The sequence below is a fragment of the Nuphar pumila genome, chromosome 10, assembly GCF_984573655.1.
Source record: "Nuphar pumila chromosome 10, dmNupPumi1.hap1.1, whole genome shotgun sequence".
Lineage (NCBI taxonomy): Eukaryota > Viridiplantae > Streptophyta > Magnoliopsida > Nymphaeales > Nymphaeaceae > Nuphar > Nuphar pumila.
Genome location: NC_143258.1, coordinates 113,591,960 through 113,604,041, shown reverse-complemented (window position 1 = coordinate 113,604,041; position 12,082 = coordinate 113,591,960). Strand labels below are relative to the sequence as shown.

The 12,082-nt window shown below is 42.1% G+C and overlaps 1 protein-coding gene across 1 annotated transcript; it reads left to right on the top strand.

Moving 5' to 3' along the window:
- The first annotated feature begins 2,094 nt into the window (after positions 1-2,094).
- On the top strand, positions 2,095-3,672 carry LOC149827972 (uncharacterized). Its single transcript, XM_090018303.1, has one exon. It carries the CDS (start codon positions 2,486-2,488, stop codon positions 3,047-3,049), a length of 564 nt encoding a protein of 187 aa, XP_089874429.1. The 5' UTR covers positions 2,095-2,485; the 3' UTR covers positions 3,050-3,672.
- The last annotated feature ends 8,410 nt before the right edge of the window (positions 3,673-12,082 follow it).

Here is a 12,082-nt window from a genome sequence, read left to right as displayed (position 1 = left end):
CGTTGGAGACCCCAAAGCACTATAAATCATAGTTAAAAGACCGAACAACACTATAAATCATTATGAGGCTCGTTAAAGACCCAAAAATACTACAAATCATAGTAGGGACTCATTAGAGACACAAAAAAATCAAAATAATGATTTGCTGAAGAATATTGTCAATCAAATAGCGATTTGTTGAAGAAGTGCTACAACAGTCATGATATGGGGGCCAAAATCAGAACATTTATAAAATCTGGATACAAGGTTCTGGTATTTAATCAAAATAAAATAGTAATTGACCATGAAAAATTCTGAAACTTTATAGGGATGAACTAGACACATAAACAAAGAGAACCCGTTTTAAAGAATTGAAAAATGATCTCCCATTAGGGAAATAAAATTCAAACAAAATGGATCAAAATCTGAGCCGTTAAAATGACACAGGGTGACAGGGTTATGGTTTTTTACCCAAAACTAGTATGAAAACACCATATAAATCATTGAAATTTGGTATGAACAAACTAGATTCAATTTAGAAAACAACCCTTTTTACGGATCGGAAAGATCATCTTTGGTTAGGGAGAAATCACTCCCGCAAGTTGGTCCTGATTCTGCTAAAATCCTGACGGTGCAAAATAACAGGTTCTGAATCTCGATTTTTAAAGTGGGTCAAACAAACTCAGAATGATTTGATTTTTGGTGGAGAGCATGAAGACATATGCATGAAGTTGCAGTAAAAAATTTAAATTAAAATGAGCTCTGGTTATATACAAATCGATAGATCTAAAATACACCAAAATTCAAAGTATAATCTAGAAAGCAACTGAACATGATGAAAGCAAACTGAACATGCGTGGATGTTCAAACATGAGATCTAAATGCCTTAAAACTTGAATGGGTAAAAACTTTGAATCAGACTCCACAACTCTTCAAGTTGAATGATGCTACCCACGCTGGAAGGAGCCTCCAAACCCCCTCCCTGTAAGGGCAAAAACTCTAAATCAGGCTCCACAACTCATCAAGTTGAACGATGCTACAGTCAGTGTGCAGGTCAGTCAGTGTTTGATGGAGAAATGTTGGATCGTTTGTTGGATGTGCACAGAAGTAGAGAGAGAAGGGAGAGAGAGTGAGATGAGGTTTTACCCCTCTCTTGTAAGGGTAAAAACTTTGAATCAGGATCTACAACTCATTTAGTTGAATGATGCTACCCACGCTGGGATGAACCCCCAAACCCTCCTCCTGTAAGGGTAAAAACTCTGAATCAGGCTCCACAACAGTCAATGTGCAGGTCAGTCGGTGCTTGATGGAGCAATGTAAGATCTTCTTTTGGATGCGCATAGAAGCAAAAATAGAAGGGAGAGAGAGAGTGAGAGGGTTGATGTTCATGGCCATCTCCAGGGGAGATTTTTTTCTCAGATAATCCTGCAGTGCAGAGACTGGGTCTTAAATAATCATCTTCGGGGCACTTAAGTCTTTTCAAGAATCCTCCCTTGATTTCTTCTTTAGAGAGAGAGAGGGTTTTACAGTGTTTTACGGAGAAAGAAGAAGAAGACTTTGAAGAGTCAACATCATCCTCGACTTTCTGGATGGAGGACATGTTTGTCCTTTTTTTGAACTGTTTGTTTTTTCTTTTTTGAATGAAGGGCATTTTTGTCATTTTCTCAAACCATCACTTTATGAGAAGAATAGCAAGAAAGGGTACTTAAGTCTTTGCAACAACACCAGAGTCCGATGCAAAGTTATGTCAACATACACGGGAATACGAGCCCCATGTGCTTGTATACGTGGTGCTCATTCAAAGCCCCGAACACAGACGTGGGATTCAGTGAATCATCGGGGGGGGCATACACCACCCTCTCCCCCAAAAGGGTCAAAAATGATCTTCACTACCTGATCAACACTAAAAACAAAAGATTTTATAAAAGCTTTTATGAGATTTTGAGAGGTGTAAAAGGAGTGATAAAAAGATTTCAAAGCCAGACCAAACCAAACAGAGTTGAATCTAATTGATAAATTAAAAGATCAGGAGCCTTTCCGAAATTTATCGAGAGTAGAAGGCCGATTGTATCTACCCCCTCCAACTTTTGTTTTCCTCTCCGCCTCGCCCTTTTCGGGGGCCTGCCGCTTCGTCTTCAGTCTCTGCTCCTTCCGATTCCGCGGCACCTTAATACCCTAAAGAGAAAGTGACGCCTCCATCATTCCCTCTGAGAAAGATAGAGAGACACTCCTCTGAATATTTCAGGAGATCCCAAATAGAAAAGAGCCGCCAATCAGCCAGAGAGAGAAAGTCCCAGCTGAAATTTTTAAGAGATCACAAGAAAAGAATACCCAATCAGAGACAGAGAGTGAACGACCAACATCCATCTCAGGAGAGAGAGAGAGAGAGATCCCATCTCTAATATTTAGGAAAACCCAAAAAAGGAAAAAGAATAAAAGACACCCATTTGAGATAGAAAGAGTTAAAAACGATCAAACAACCTCTTATCAGAGAAAGAAGAAGAAGATGGTGAAGGCATATACGCACGAGCACGTCTACAAGCACCCGTGGGAGCGCGTGACGTCGGCCTTCTGGCGCAAATTCACCGATCCGGAGAACAAGGCTGTCCTCTCCCACATCATCGAGGTCGACACCCTCAGCCGCACCCTCGACACGTCCTCCGGCGCCCTCGCCACCACCCGTTCGATCACCGTGCACGCGCCCGGCCCCCGCTTCCTCGCCCGCCTCATCGGTCAGGACTTCTGCCACTGCGTCGAGACCTCCCTCGTTGACCCCTCCGCCAGGTCCATGGTCTCCACCACCCGCAACCTCTCCCTCCACAAGCTCCTCGAGGTAGAAGAGAAGAGCTCCTATCACCCGCACCCGGACAACCCCAATTGGACCATCTTCCTGCAGGAGACGAGCATCCGCTGCTCGCCGGTCTCGGCCATCGCCGCCATGGCTGAGAAGATCGAACAAAAGTGCGCCGAGCGGTTCCAGCAGAACAGCACCAAGGGGAGGGACGTCATGGAGAAGATTTGTAAGTTCCTTGAGGCAGAGTCTTCCAAAGGGATGTCCCTCTCAGGATAAGGGTTTTTTGCAGGTCTGATTGATAAATTAGAAGATTTTCTGTCAACGATGCAGAATTATAGATTATTTAGTTGGGAGGTTAATGCTCCTTTTGATTTTGTGGGTTTTGCTTTGCTTTAGCAAATGGGACGTGGGGGTTGATCTTTTTGGTTAAAATCTAGTGGAATGCTGGATTAGCGTTTGGTGACGGGTTTAGGGTTATTTGGGCTTTGGGAATCTTGCTAGTTGTAGCAAATGGGATGTGGGTTTTGGTTATTTTGGCCAAATTTACTCTCTTCTTGGGGTTTAAGGTTGATAGTATCTGGAAATTGATGGAGATGGAGGTTTTGGGGCTCTTTCTTTTCAAATGGGATAGTTGGGCAGTGGTGGTCTGGCAATTCTAGACCTGAAAACTTTACCTTGAAAATAAAGAACTTCTTTAGAGCTGGACTACTTCACTCTGGAAATGATTGCTTTTGCTCTATTCTCTTTATTTCTTGTCTCTGTAGTGATCCTGGATTTACGTAGGCCAAAAGTGTGGCTTTCCTTAACAAATTTCTGCCTGCTAACTGGCTTGGGGAATGGTGATCAGGAGGAGTTTTTTTGCTCTTGAGATTGTTAGGGTATTAGTTTCTTGAAGGTTGAATGTTTGGATTTCCTATATTTCAACAATGATATGTTTGCTTCCATCAGTCCAAAGGATTGCTTCCCTTTTGTGAGGATTAGGTGTTGGCATAGTCTTACTGTTTAGCTTCACTTGCCGTTGTTCTATGTGAACATGCATGATGTGGTTGGTTTTGTTATCTTGACTTGAAATCCTGTCATCTTCTAGAATTAACAGCTTATTTGTGTCGTCTCAAGCTATATATATGATCCAATAACAACTTCCAAATGATTCTCCCCTTATGTGAGTGTTGGGGGTTAGCAATCTTATTGTTTAACTGCAACCGTATATTGTGTCTTAGGTGGATGCATTTTGTACTTGGTTATGTTATCTTGACTTGCAAACCAGTGTCATCTTCTATGATCAAGAGCTTATTTATGTCGTCCCAAGCAATGTATTATCCAATAGCAATTTATGATACGTATTGCTTGACGCCTAGTCCACACATGTACATATGCTTTATAAACACTTGACATTTCAAGCTGACACGATGCCTTGGTTGCCTCTTGGTACATGGTACTTTTGCTTGTAACTGTTTCAGAATGTTGGTATTCCACATGTTCTCATGTCTGAATTCTGAACTTTCTTTCAGTCAACCGAAAACATTTCCAATGCTTTTTCTTAATTTTTCTGAGTCTTTTTGAAGTGTCTTGAGAGATGTACATGTGTACTTTATAAACACTTGACATTCCAAACTGAGACAAGCCCTTCCCCAGCTCTTGATACAAGGTACTTTAGCATGTAATTTTTTCATACTGTTGCTGTTCCAAATTTTCTCATGTCTGAATTCCGACCTTTCTTTAAGTCACCAGAAAACATCTACAATGCTTTTCTTTCTTTCCTCAATATGTTTATATGTCTGAATTCTGAACTTTCTTTGTTGCCACTCTAAAAAACATCTCCAATGCTCCTTTCTTTCCTCAATCTTTTTTGTGTCTTGAGTTCATAAACAATTGATGTTCCAAACTGACACAAGACCTTGCTCACGTATTGATACATGGTACTTTAGTAATTGTTTCAGATTGTTGGTGTTCCAGATGTTCTCATGGCTGAATTCTGAACTTTCTTTAAGTCACCAGAAAACATCTCCAATGCGTTTTTTTTTTTTTCCTCAACCTTTGTAATGTGTCTTGATGATGTATATACTTTATAGGCGCTTGACATTCCAAACTGACACACGATCTTGCTTACCTCTTGATAGATGGCACTTTTGCCTGTAATTGTTTCAGATTGTTGATCCAAACTTTCTCATGTCTGAACTCCAAGGATTCTTTAATTCACCAGAAAACATCCCCAATGCTTTTGTTGATTTCTGTAAATCTCAGATTCTTGCAGTTTGAAGGAGGTGATCCACTTGTCTGTGGATCAATCCGCAGCATCTGAATACGCCTTTGTTTTTTTACAATTATGGTAAGACAAAAGTCTACTTTACTACCTTTTTTTCTGTCACTATTTCAAAATCCCCGATTGCTTGGTTTTGCTTGACATCAACATCTATAGTTCATTTGGGTATACTTTTGTAGATTGTTTCAATATGGTTTGTCGATGTGTTTGTTGAGTGACAATCGTGTTAGAATCTGACATGGTTCTCAGCATTCTTTTTGTTTTGTCTGGCTGTCACTAGTATTTTACAACAGAGTGGCCTATATTGGATTCTGACTTCCCCCACAAACAATAGAAATTGTATGTCTTGGTAACCCAAAATCATCTTGTAATGAACGTGGGTGAGCTCCAGTGCTGTAGTTTTTTACTAGTGAAAAATGAAAAATGGCCGTAAGCTTCCACAAAGCAATGTGTTATACATTCTAGTATTCAATTTAGATCTCATCCGCGGTCTACCAATGGCATGTTTCACTTCGACTGCATTATAATTCATCATTTTGGTGCGAAAATTTGGTTAGCTTACTCAAGGTAAGTGTCCAGAATAGCGCAGAATCATATGATCATCATACTCAAGATGTTGGTGGTTTCTATTTTTTTTAGATAAACAAGCTGGGGTTAGGCAGACCCCTACCAGTACAAAAGAAATGTGAGATTACATGTCAAAAGACGAAGGAACCCACTCAGGCGGTTTGTCTTTCCAAGTCCGAGTAATGGTAGTTGTTTCTTGTGTTGCTTTCAGTGCCCAACTTTTGATAGAGGAAACCCTGTTTTGTTTCTGTTTGTGGCTATGGAGCTTTGTATAAGGTATGAACCTGTTTTCATGTTTTTGGCATGCTTTGCTGTGTAATTTTCTTTATCTCGTTGCCCTCTATTAGGCTGTGTTTGCATCGCAGGCCAGAACACCTGGTGTTTGTCCTGAACTTGCTAGTGTGTCTGTGCAATACTTTATAAAGTGTCTGCACTGGACATTCTTTGTCCTGTACTGAACGATGCGTGACCTGTGTATCAAACGCACGGCAGTGCCCAGGCTGGGACCTGTCGGTCCCCTCACGGGTGTGTCCTGGGTGTATCAAACACACGCTCAACCATTGATACTTCACCGTAACCAAAAACAAAAGGTCTTGTTTATTAGGGTTTAACACTATATCGGCTGGACGGTATGAGATCTAGCAATTCCAGTGTAAAGATGTGGCTTTTCTTGTTGAGTCCATGAATGGACCTGACAACAATGCACATGACAGCCCCGAAACGTTGGTCCTAATCTAGACATACTTAACGAGTCGAGATTTTGATCAATTGTGTAGTGAAAATACAGTTATGTTATTTACTGCTAAGAACAATATATAATCTGCCACAATATTTCCGTGAGCTCAAAAGTATTGCTGTGTGTGTGTGTGTGTGTGTGTGCTGTAAATCTATGTATTGGACTGGTGCATTGCTACGGGTGCACTAGGGTATTGCTTGAGTTGCCATGTACTGTAAATCTGTGTTGGTCTGGCGCATTGCTATGGGTGCATTAGAGTATTGCTTGAGTTGGCTTGACAGTCTTACTCAAATTATCGTCTCTCGACCCGTTCTGTTGAGGCCTAACCATAGACTGTGCCAGACTGAGCCACTGGATTTAGTTTTTCACCGGTAGTTACCACGCATAGATCATCTGTTTTAAATAGCGCTAGGAGCTCGCATAGACTTCTAAGTAGGGATGGCAGTGGACCGGGGGACAACGGGCCCTGCCTCACCCCGTTTGGACCGGGGATGAAGGGCATGAAACGGGAATGGAGGCGGGGATTAAGGTTAAAATCTGTCCCCGTGCAGGGATGGAGGCGGGGATGGACTTACGCCCCGCCTCGCCCCCAATCCTTCAAGGAATGACTATATACCGAGGGAAAATGGGGCCCCGCCTCGCCCCCTTTGGATTGGGTTGGAGGACTTGAAACGGGGATGGAGGTTAAAATCCATCCCCGTGCCGGGATGGAGGTTCGGATTTTGAGACAGGGCGGGGGTGGAGACCTTGTCCCCCGCCCCGGTCCACTGCCATCCCTACTTCTAAGACGAGCAGCATGTTTGCCATAACCACTGAGACTGCACTGACGCCGCAAACCAAACTCAGACAAGGAGAACTGATGATCAATGTCTCGCTAGGATTCAGGCCTACTTCGTGGAGCAAACCCTGTTGAGGAAGGCAATTCACTGATAGGAGTACAAAGGCATGGCCAAAACCCACTCCGAGAATGGAGGAAGGCTCTCTCTCCTTCGACTCTTGTTCCATGCCTACAGTGGAGAGATCTGGAACCAAAGTGTCAGATCAGATGTCTTCTCCATGCCTTTCAGATTGAATTGGCATCCTTGAATGGTCACCCGAGACGACTCTAGCGTAAACACGAAAGAAAATGGTGTGTCCCTGTGACCAAGGGCGTAGCTAGGGGGGGGGGGGGGGGGGCAGGACTGGGCTGTAGCCCAGTCCTGCCTCCCGAAACAGTTAATTTTTTTTTTTTTTTTAAAAGCCCAGTCCTAGCCCAGCCCTGATTCCATATGAAATAGATTTTTATCCATTTTTGTAGCCCAGTCCAATCCTAGCCCAGCCCTGACTGCAGCAAATAGTTTGATTTGTCCATATGAAATAGATTTTTATTAATAATTGTAGTCATTTTTTATTTTATCTAAAAAAAAAAAATCGGGGGCGCCGAACCCCCGACTATCGCACAAATAATTTTTTTTTTGCTACACCCCTGTTCCCCCCCCCCCCCCCCCCCTCACATGAATCCTAGCTACGCCCCTGCCTGTGACATAGTTCCTCCACCGGGGAAGCCCTTCTGGTAATACCGTTTTGAGCAAATATAATAAATTGTTTAGCAATTTTTGAAAGAATTACAATTGTTTTTGGCATTGTGATAATTGTTTTTCTCTAATGATTTTTGTTAAAATGGAACACGGACAGTTCAGCGGCTTTTAGTCAAAAGACGCCGATGAGAAAAAAAACACTAGGTATCAAAGCTTTTGGTGGTTGTCATTAAGAGGAAAACACAATGTGCCTGTTTGGATGACAAGGGGGGCAAAACCTGGCTTAAAACTTGGTTTTTGGTGATTAAACACTTGAAAAGAATAAAAAAATAAGGCCGACAATTTTCCAGCCAGCCACTGGTCAGAAAATGGACGGGTGGGTGCCGCCCTTGTTGGGCGAAACCATCTCAATCATTTTCTGGCCAGTGGGTGGCCAGAAAATTGTTGGAATAAAAAATAATAGAATTCAGACACCCACCGGCCAGAAAATGGCCGGGATGCCATTTTTCGACAGTTGGGTGGCGGAAAATTGCTGGCTGACCTAAAAATTGGAAAAAAATGTAAAAACTAAAACGAAATCATCCGTCAGTGGCTGGCCGGATTACCATGATTTTGAAAAAAAAAATCAGCCATTTTCAGGAGGCACATGTCTAGTGTTAGGACCCGAACTCTGGGGAGGTCGGTCTTACATATTATGACGAGTTGAACGTGAGACACAATTTTAAAGAAAGGCGTGCACCACGAGCAAGAGGAGAATGCAGTGTTGGAGAAAAAGAGTTGTCTTTCTTGAGTGACTATACAGGAAGGCGTGAGGTATATAAGAGGTTGAGGGCAAGTAAAGAAAAAGTGTTCTTTCTTAGTTGATGATGAGCGTAGAAGAGAAGCCAGAGAAATACATTTTCTCATATAACAAGAACATGAACAAAGAACGAAATCTCTGAATAAACTTCATTATGAATAAACTAAATGGGGGTATATCTATATATAGATTTATAAGAGTGCAAATTAATAAAAGTACAAATAGTTCTTTAGGGGAGGCGTCCTACCAGAGTCCTAGCCTGGGTAGGACTCCAAGCTGGGTGGGTTTCGCTAGGAGTCATGGGAGAAAGAAAAACTTCCTCTATGCATTTTCAGCTAGGCGGGTACTGGTTGGTCCGACATGGAGCAGGAAAGGGTATGTAACAATGCACCACTCTCAAACTCACCTTGCCCTCAAGGAGAGAACTCTGAAAACTAAGCTGCAATTAGTTCTAGTCCTCCTCTCTTAGATCAAACACCAAAGTAGGATATTTCTCCTTCACAGTGAACAACCATCTAAGTGACAGCTCAAGTAATTGCATGTCAATTGTACCAAATGTCGCCTTGAACACATAGTGTGCATTAGGTTGTTGTAGCCTCACCAATGACTTACAGTAGGGATGACCCGTAGCTACAGTACGATGAGAATTGGTGTCAAGGGACGTGTTAGCACAGGGCATAGCAACAATGCAAGGGTGTGCAAGCTAATGAGCATTATGGCAATGCAAGAGTGTGTGAGTGCAAGATGCTACGACAATGCAGGAGCATGTTGGCTATGTGGTTGCTCTATGAAAACACTTAAACATGATCATCTCGACCTGCTTACAAGCGATGGTGCAAAGGAACAACAACAGGGTAGGGCTATGTGAGTTAGATGTTGAATGGGTGATGCTCTTCACTAACTGGTCTTGATGCTTGGTAAAAGCAACAATCGGCAATGTCGAATTAGCATTCATTTTGCCCATAATTGAATCGAGCGCTTGCTACATTTTGGTGCACCCACAGTGAGCATTAGGGGCTTGTGCTTTTGTAATAACCGTAAATTTTATCAAATAAATAGACTTAAAATTTGCATCCCTAGGTTGTTACAAGGATATTGTATTGTTTTAATTGTTTAATTGTATTTGGACCTCGGATATCCTATTTGGAACTTTAATGTTAGATCCATAAATATCTTGTTCGGATCTTCGATAATCCGATACGATCATTAGATATCGAATCATGAACCTTAATTTGAATATTTAATAGTCATTTTTCAGTCATGGTGATCAGATTTCTGGTTTTGGATCCGCAAAATCCTGGACATAGAAGATTTAAATTGGTTTGGGTCTAATTAGAAATTCTAATTGGATCTGAGATTCGTTGATTGAAGTCCATAATAGTTGTCTTGGACTCGTAAATATTAAATTTAAAGCCATGGTTCCAAGTCATGGTACGATAAAAACTTTGGATCATGGGATCCAGATTTATTTAAAGGGTGTATGAAGCACAATGGACTCCGGATTCATAGTAAGTTAGTAGAGATTTATAATAATGTAATTGGATCCTCAATATCAAGGGTCACATTGAACACTGGATACTGAAAGAATTCAAGGGATCCGCAAAGTTTAAATTAAATGAGAAAATTTCTATTTTTGTACCTATAACACTTTAGAGGGGTCCGTAATAGCATATGTGATGGGTGGATCCACATTACGACATTTGGATCCTGGACCTCTGAGATTTAAATATAGTATGGATCCAATTAAAATTTTAATGTTGGATCTATAATAATTTGCTGGAATCCACGATTCGGATCTGGGACCCATATCAATTAGGGTCCATATATATAATATCATATACATATATTAGAAATAAATAGATAAATAATAATAGTAATATAATAGAAAACACATATTAAATATATATATATATATATATAATTTTAATGAATCTACAATTGGATCCATATGGATCCAACTTACGAATCCACATCGCAAGAGGGACGCGGATCCAACACTCGGTTGGATCTCGGGTTTCAGACCCAAACCCGGGCCGCGCCCCATGTAAGGAGTTAAGCAAAAAAATAAAATAGGGTTGCCCGATAAATTGGGCGTTAGGGTTCTGAGTGAACCCTAATGCAAGCCGATAGTGTACGAGGGGAGGGGAGTGCACAACCGCCGGGGAGGAGGGGGTAACTGCCTCCTTCCTTTTCGGGGGAGGGGCCACCCTCCTACAAAAAACACCCCTCTTCCTCCTAAGCTCTCTCGTCCTCTTCCTCTTCTGATTTGTCGTCGACGATCGAAGCTGCCCCGACGACCCTCCGCCATCGTCACTCTCTTTCCTCCTCTCTGCCTCCCATCTCCCTCTCATTTTTGCACGCGCCAGCAGGGGTAGCTGACACCCTCTGCATCTCCCCCTGCGCTCTCCCTCTCTCGCCTCTCTCTCGGCTCTGCACTCCGTGCGTGCGACTGAGCCGGCGCTAGATCTTCTCTCTCTCGGCGTGCGATGTTGGTTGATGGCAGTGTCGCTTCCTTCTCGCCGTCGATGTCGTCGCCAGCGACCTCCCAACAACCCGAGTTGTCTTCTACAACCTCCCTGCAACTTTTCTCCTTTGTGATCTCTGGTGACATCGCCACCACCTTCGTTTTCCCTTTCTTCGGCAGCACCACCCGACGACGACTCTCCTCTCGTTCCCTTCCATTCTCACACTTGTCGGTGAACAGGAGTTCGGCTGCACCCAGATTCACGACAGAACAAGAGGGGAAATCATCAAACAAGGTAGGATTTGTTGTTGTTTTCCTTGTTTGGTATGTCATGGTTCGAGCATGCTGTGTGGGTGGCCAAAAATCCCTAACGGGAAAAAGAGGATTTCGGGTTTATGGTGCCGAAAATCCCAAATCGATTGAGTTGGGGATTTCGAATACCAGAAAGAGGGGTTCAATCAAGCTAATGCCTTCCATGTTGAGATTTTATGTGTAAGTCAATAATATGATAGATGACACCGTGTATTAAATCAATGCTAGGTTTAGATTAATCATGTGTTTTGGTCTGTGGTAATCTGTGTTGAGACCCCAGTCCTTTGAATTTGATTGGGTATAACTGCATTGTTCGTTTGATATCATTTTTCTGTTTAAATGTTGTTACCTGTGAGCATGACCATATAACAGTAACACTCAGGTGCACTAAGTCTTTGGAAAAAAAATCAAAGGATAGGGAAAAAAATATAGGGAACTTAATCCGGGCCGACAAGAGAAGGGAATCTGACCTGTATCTTCATTTGTATTTATGTAGGTCTAGTGGGTTATTTTTTTTGTATCTGTTTCTCTAACAGAAACAGTTTGTGTCACTATATGCCTTGTAGATTCAACCTTTTCATGCTCTATCTTTGGATGCAGTGTTAGCTCTACCATTTACTAATATGTATGCTTAACAGGGAAATTCGGTCA